Source organism: Limulus polyphemus, unplaced genomic scaffold, assembly GCF_000517525.1.
Source record: "Limulus polyphemus unplaced genomic scaffold, Limulus_polyphemus-2.1.2 Scaffold382, whole genome shotgun sequence".
Lineage (NCBI taxonomy): Eukaryota > Metazoa > Arthropoda > Merostomata > Xiphosura > Limulidae > Limulus > Limulus polyphemus.
In genome coordinates, this window is record NW_013665992.1 from 494,588 (window position 1) to 501,524 (window position 6,937).

The 6,937-nt window shown below is 30.6% G+C and overlaps 1 protein-coding gene across 3 annotated transcripts in view; it reads right to left on the minus strand.

Annotated features, from left to right (window-relative positions):
- The window catches only part of LOC106457852 (sodium-dependent glucose transporter 1-like), a 26,637-nt gene that overhangs the window by 6,141 nt on the left and 13,559 nt on the right, over positions 1-6,937 (minus strand). For 2 of the 3 annotated variants that reach the window (XM_022383910.1, XM_013917302.2), the window contains exons 2-5: positions 6,147-6,359; positions 5,637-5,763; positions 4,920-5,078; positions 905-4,110 (exon numbers count right to left, since the gene is read on the minus strand). In XM_022383910.1, the coding sequence (XP_022239618.1) occupies positions 2,951-4,110; positions 4,920-5,078; positions 5,637-5,763; positions 6,147-6,215 (1,515 nt within the window). In that variant the 5' untranslated portion in view covers positions 6,216-6,359 and the 3' untranslated portion in view covers positions 905-2,950. Of the gene's footprint in view, positions 1-904; positions 4,111-4,919; positions 5,079-5,636; positions 5,764-6,146; positions 6,360-6,937 lie in introns of those variants that run through there. The other variant, XM_022383911.1, reaches the window with a different exon arrangement.

Here is a 6,937-nt window from a genome sequence, read left to right on the forward strand (position 1 = left end):
ATGTCAATAACTTGGTATGAAATTGTAGATTATAATTCAAATTTTAGTATTATACATTAGTTAATTTCTTAATTTAAAAGTAAATATTGTAAGAACACACCTAAATATTCATTTTTATGTGTTACATGATATGTTGAATGCAGCATTGGTTCAAATTACATGTGTTTGATGTCCAAATACAAAGTCTGTAGTTTCTTACGAATTAGGAACTCAAATTACTGATATTGACAAGCAAGAATATAAAATAAGAACGACTTATATTTTTTTTTTTTTATTTGCTTTTTTTATACCTATCACCCCATTGCTCCTTCTAAGCATGTACCTAGTTTCTAAAACTCAATTCCTTTCCTGAATAGACTAGAAGGAAGGCAGCTAGTCATCACCAACTCTTGGGCTATGCCAGAGGTCGGCAACCTGCATGCTCTCGGGCTTTACTCTTACTGTGAAGAAAAGTTGAGAATCTTTCAGGCACAATGGAGAATCGAACCCTTGATTTAGCTTTGTAAATTTGAAGATTCACATGGGGACCTTTTTTTTTTTAAGTTAGACCTTTAGGGCATATTGCAACTCTCAAAATGTTTTGGTCTTAGACAAAAACAAAGAAAGGATCTTCTTTCAAGGGTTGTCGATCCCTAGAATATGCTTTGACCAACAAAACGTGGGATTGACAGTGGCATTATAACACCCCTACAGCCAAAAGGGGAGAAGTTTCAAGGACGTGTAATATGGAAGTAAAGATAGAAATGGGTGAAAATCGAGTACACTGATTAAAAAACAAGGAAATAAGCCTATCTTCTGAAAAATGTATTATGATCTATAAGACAGTTTTAAGATGACTCAAGACAACTCCTAAAAAGACTAGGTAAACAAAAATCTGCTATCCTCCCTGTTCCTCCATATCTACTGGTTGTTTCCATGAATAACATCTACAGTTTTAAGCAGAGAAAAATTACTTTTTCCCTTCATGTTTTGCACACAGACTACTGTTACTAATATATTTATGGTAAAAATAAAAAAAAGAGAACAAGCTTACAATTAATATAATACTTTAAGTAATAACTCAAAAAAAGAGAAAAGAAATTGGAAAATTTAACTTGGAAACTTAACAAAATGTACATCACTGTCCCTTGAACATTCTGATATTTAAAGCCAATGTTAATAATTAAATGACCAAGCATCAACATACATGTGCACTGCACACAAAATGTTACACAAGTCAACTTTATTGACACATACTCTAACAGTCTTTGACTGACATACCACCATATTCTACTGGAGGTCCAGACATTTATTAGAAGAAACCCAGTGTCATATTCTTAAAATACTATGATAACTTAAATGTTCGTATCGTTCACAGACCAACATTCGAATACCTAGATTCTCTTATCTGACGTGGTACTGATTAAAAAATTAGCATTTTCAATACATTTTAAAGTGATGTTGAATCCTTTCCTTACTTATCACTTGCAGAATAAGATTGTACTTTCATATAAATTTTAGCAAAATTGTTGACAGTTTTTCTGCCAAAAAACACCTTGAAATTTAATAAGCTATCACAGCTGCTATTAAGAGAATAACAGATCCAACTTGCTTCCTATTTCTATGTACTAGCAGGTACCTTTATAATGCACTTTGAGATTTGTGAAAGTTGCAATATAAAGATTAAATGTACATAAGAAAAATTATTCATGTCCACTAGGCTTGAATATTTAAATAATGGTTTATTTTTTATTTTAGTTTTTTTCTTAATCAAAAAGCAATAAGTAACAAGTGACTTTAAAACATTTCACTTAATATAAGTGTGTCTATCTTGAAGGTCTGTATAAACAATGTATGAAAAAGAAATCCTACACATGATTGATGGGATTTGAAAATGAAATGCAATTGTAGAATTAATGTTTTAACAGTTATGAATATAAAACAGCATTTCTGTTTTTGTTCTAAATATACCAGTAATGGCTGAAAGTACATAGATTGTAGGTATACTCCACATAATGAAAGAGGAAACGAGATCTCATTAGTACTGCCACCCCCACTGACTGATCTATGTATAAATAGCCAGCCCCGGAGTTATGAAAACTATGCATTTTAAAAGATAAATAACTTCTTGAATCATTCCTAGTTGATTAAATCACATTTGATAGGTCCAAATGCAAAAGTTTAGGAGGAGTTAGAGGACAAACACACTTCTCTCAAAGTATAGTAGGCTATTAAATTAATATTCAGAACAAAGAAAAACATACAAAAGGAATTACAGAGATGGAAGCAAAGTATTATTCATTTGAGTCTTTATGGGAAACATCTCAAGAAAGCTGGGATGTTTCCTTGCAGTTTCATGTACTCTGTTGGTGTCACTCGCCCATTACATGAGTAAGTATCATGTACTGAACACTTATGTTGTATAATCTTTCAGTAGGTCTACCCCATGGCTTCAAGTGAAACATTTCACCAGTGAGTACAGTAATTAACAAATATGGTCACCAATAATAATCCAAATGACAAAAAAGATCATGATACAATTATTGAATAGTTATTACTATTGGTACAACTACAAGAAATTCTGATGTCAGAAAAATGTGCACAAAGTACTTCTGAACTCTTTAAATGTTTTGAAGTTTGTGAAACACTTAACTACAAACAAGATATACATATGATTACATTTTCACTGCTCTATAAATATATGTAAAAAAAAATAACTATATTTCAATTCAATCTAACTAAAAACTTGTATGATTTAAGTTTCACTTATATTAATTAAACCAATACAATGATGTTTAAAAGAACATAAAAGGAAACATAAAAATAACTGCTTTGCTATTTCTTTCTACTGGCTATTAATATCTATTAGTAAAGAATTACATTATTTACATTTTTTGATCAAAATAAGTATTTAAAATTCAATATTACGACAGCTTTAAATTACATTGAATACTGTTATGTAAAGAATTATTTAAACAACTTCTGTTGCATTCTCCTCAGTGTTTGGTACTAGTTCAGATTGTTCCATTTTATTAGAATCTTCTGATTCTGTTAGTTCATTCAGCAGGGTAACTTTGGTGGGAACTGTTTCAAGATGATTATCTTCTTCTTTTGGCATGTTTCTCTCATCAGTATCATACTTACTTTTTTGTCTGTGTACAAACTGCCAAATGATAAGGTATGCTAGAAAAGCACAAATAATGCCACCTAACATCACATGCATTAGAAACATGGGGGTGTGCTCAATGTAATGACCCACCAATAGAGGCAAGACTGTTTCACCAAGTGAGGTTGTCACAACAAAAGTGGATGTCACTTTGTTGGTCATTACAATGTATTGTTCACACCATGAGACAATGCTGGGATAAATGGATGCCATACCAACTCCAAGAAGTCCTGAAGCAGCCCAAAGAACTTCTTCTGCTGAGCTTGCAAAGAACACAAGCAGTAAGCTAGCTCCAAAAACAATGAAAATATCGATCATTAACATAACAAAACTACTTAGTTTCATAGAGATAAAGATTGATACTCCCCTTGCAAGAGTATAGATACCCCAATAGAAAGAAGTAATAAAAGAACCCTTGGATTTGGATAGCTTCAGTGGTCCAACAACAGCAAAAGTTGCAATCATCTGTCCATATGTAACCTCTAACCCAGCATAGAAAATCATGAAAATAGCACAAACAGTAAGAATAAAACGTATCACTCGTGATTCCATATTCTGAGAACCATCAGGTTTCTTTGTCTGTTCAGGGACATTCTCTATATTTGTGTACAGAAAAACAATAAAAAACAAAATTAAAACAAAAAAGGTGAATGCTCCAATTACTATAAATGCATATTCAAAGCCAAATACCTGGAATCCATCATGATTTTCAAATTCTGCTGGTGAAAATATACTGTTGTGTAGAAATACATTAGTATCATTCTTTTCTGATAGATTTGCTTGTACCTTCCAAACTATTGATGAATTTGTCATATTCAAAGTTTCTGAACTTTCTTTTTCACGAAAGAGAAAAGGCTCTGCTAGTAAAGGAGCTATGAATGTACCAACACCAAAAGAAAAGTGCAAAGCCTGATAGTAAGGCCCACTTTCTTTACCCCAAAGGTGGAGACACCAGCAATTCCCTCCTGTGGAAAATAAAAAGAATATTTATTTTCTTGATATTTCAACAACTAGCATATCAACACCAATACAGTATTTATAAACCTTTAATCAAATATCTTACTTAAAGCTATAAGATCTTTTTTTTTTTTTTTTGGCTAAAAGCTAACAGCTAAGAAATTTGTTTCTTCATGAAAAAAGAATTCATTATGATTTTGGATAATTAATATTTCTGTATCACAATTGTTGTGTGTGCTAACAAATATCCAAGTATGTTTAAAACCTGAAATCAATCATTCATTACTCACATTATTATATAAAACTGGAGTTAAGCCCAAAGTACCGAAACTCTAAACCGTATAATAGGAAAATTTTAGAAATTATAACCTAGGTTTAAAAAAAAAATACATAATTTTTACAGTTGAACACATCTTGTATAATTAGAAGAAAAAGTATATATAACATTATTTCACTGGAAGTATTATTTAACTACACAAACTGTCTGTACTTCACTAGCAGAAGAACTGACAACATAATTACTGTATATACTTCACTGGTGGGATAACAATACATATATATATATATACTGTACATGTAATGGGTTTGATACTTCACAAGCCAATGTATTAGTATTTAAATCAGGGTTTATTCTTCACTGTTAAAAGAATAAACTATAAATACAAGTGTCTATAAAACAATGAAATAGTTATCTACACATATTGATATTTCACCAGTATTCATAATTCATTATGGAAGAATTACCTAGATATAGACACCATTTTTGTATACTGTCATGTACACATCAATGATGAGTGAAAGAATATACTAAACATACCTGTGTCTATAGCACCCAGGACTAAACCTTCAATGACCATTGTTGCAATAAGCAGAATGAGGTTTCTGCACCATGGGGCAGCTGTTATTGTAATTCCCAGAAATAACAGGTTAACAAGAAACAGCACTTCTCTATTAAACCTGTCAAACAGTATACCTCCTGTAAGCACAAAAAGAGTATATCACTATTCAGTCAAACAATAATCTCCCAACCCAGAGTTCCTGTCATGCACACATACTAAAATAAGTTTAAAACAAAATATGAATGTGTGTCTGTCTGGCAGATGAATATTTTTACATTTCTCATTACTGTAATATGGTACAATTTCTCTCTCATATGTACTGGTGGAATTCTTTGATAATTAAATAAAAACTAGTGTTCTTTACTGTCTTATGTCTAGAGATAAAAAACAAATGATCATAAAGTGTAAAATTTCAGAGCTGTATTTTTCTTTTCTTTAATATGAACTATCCTTAATTTCACAACTTCAGAACAAGCAATTTACGAGGGTAATGTTAATAGTGTTTATTTATATATTTCATATCAACTTTGATAAATACAAACTAATGAACATTACTTTTATAAATCATGCACATGTTCATTCTTCAGTGATATAAATATTTAAAGAAAGACATATTAGGACCATAAAATCACAATTTGTAAAACCTATCTTTGTGTTCATAGTTACTTTAAAGGAAATAGAAAAACAAAACTTTCCCACAAAAGATCCACTTAGGTAGCCAATACCTCGTCCTACAAGGATATAGGAAATATGTTCTGTGTCTGTGTTTAGGGCAAGTTCTAAGTCAAGAAGAGTTGGACCTGTGATAGCAAGAGCCATACCCTAAAAATATGACAAAATTAACACCTATTAAGGTGTATATATATTTTTTTACATTAATGTTTGTATGTGAAAGAAAATAAATCTAAATGAAACTTCATTAAAACCTAAGATACTGTGTCCATAACTATTCAAATATTACATGTCAGAAGAATAACATAATTAAACTTAGAAATATGCATACTGTAAGATGATAATTCTTTTCTTACTTATATCAGTGCTGTACATAATCTGTTTTACTTTAAATTTACTTCACTTTTAACTAGATATTTTATTCTAGCTGTTTTAACACTGCCCAGAAAATTAGATTCATACATAGATGCAACTTGTTTATGTACCTAGATGGATTGGTAAAAAATATGCATAAATTATCAGCACACACTCACCAAGGCCACAAATGCAAAGTAAAGATTTGCAGTTTGAAAATGTTTTATTGTAAACAAATTCATTGTCATTTCTTGCTTCAGTTAAGTTTTCCTTCTTCGATATCCTCTTATGATTGAGCAGTAAGCTTCATTTAGGGATTATAATGGTAAAATTTAGGGTTTAATTCTCCATGGTGGACTCAGAAAAAGCCACTCTTCCATAATCTGTACTCTCTGTAAAAATAAAGTTAATATATTGGACTTATGCATAGCCATTGCTTTAACTGTACTTAAGTGTGATGCAGTTCTATATAATGGTAAGTAAAATTCAGACTGTTGAATACAAAAAACAGATACAGCAAAACTTTTATAAAGGTTGAAATATGTGTTTCACTAGTTTCAAATGCTTCACAACACAAAGGGTATAAGAAATTGAAGTAAACTTATTTAAGTTATACAAGTATTAGAAGGAAACATTTGAAGTTGTTATAAGCAAACCTGTAAATGGCTATAGCAACTAAAAAATATAAATTCATTTATATTTAGCTCTTGTCAAGCCTAATTTCTATAACACTGCTTGTCAATAAGCTAAAAAATATATATAAAAAAATTAAAGTGTTCATAATAAGAGCTAACTTCATCAGTGGTAAAAAGCAATATTTTTGTGTATAAGTTAAAATAAGACAAAACATTCAAAACTGTTGGGATATTTTCAGTAATATTAATGTAAGCTATATTTTTAATATTGTTGCGTCATCGAGATCATGTGACAATTCTCACGCCCTCTTGTTTCTAGAACTATCCCGTATCTT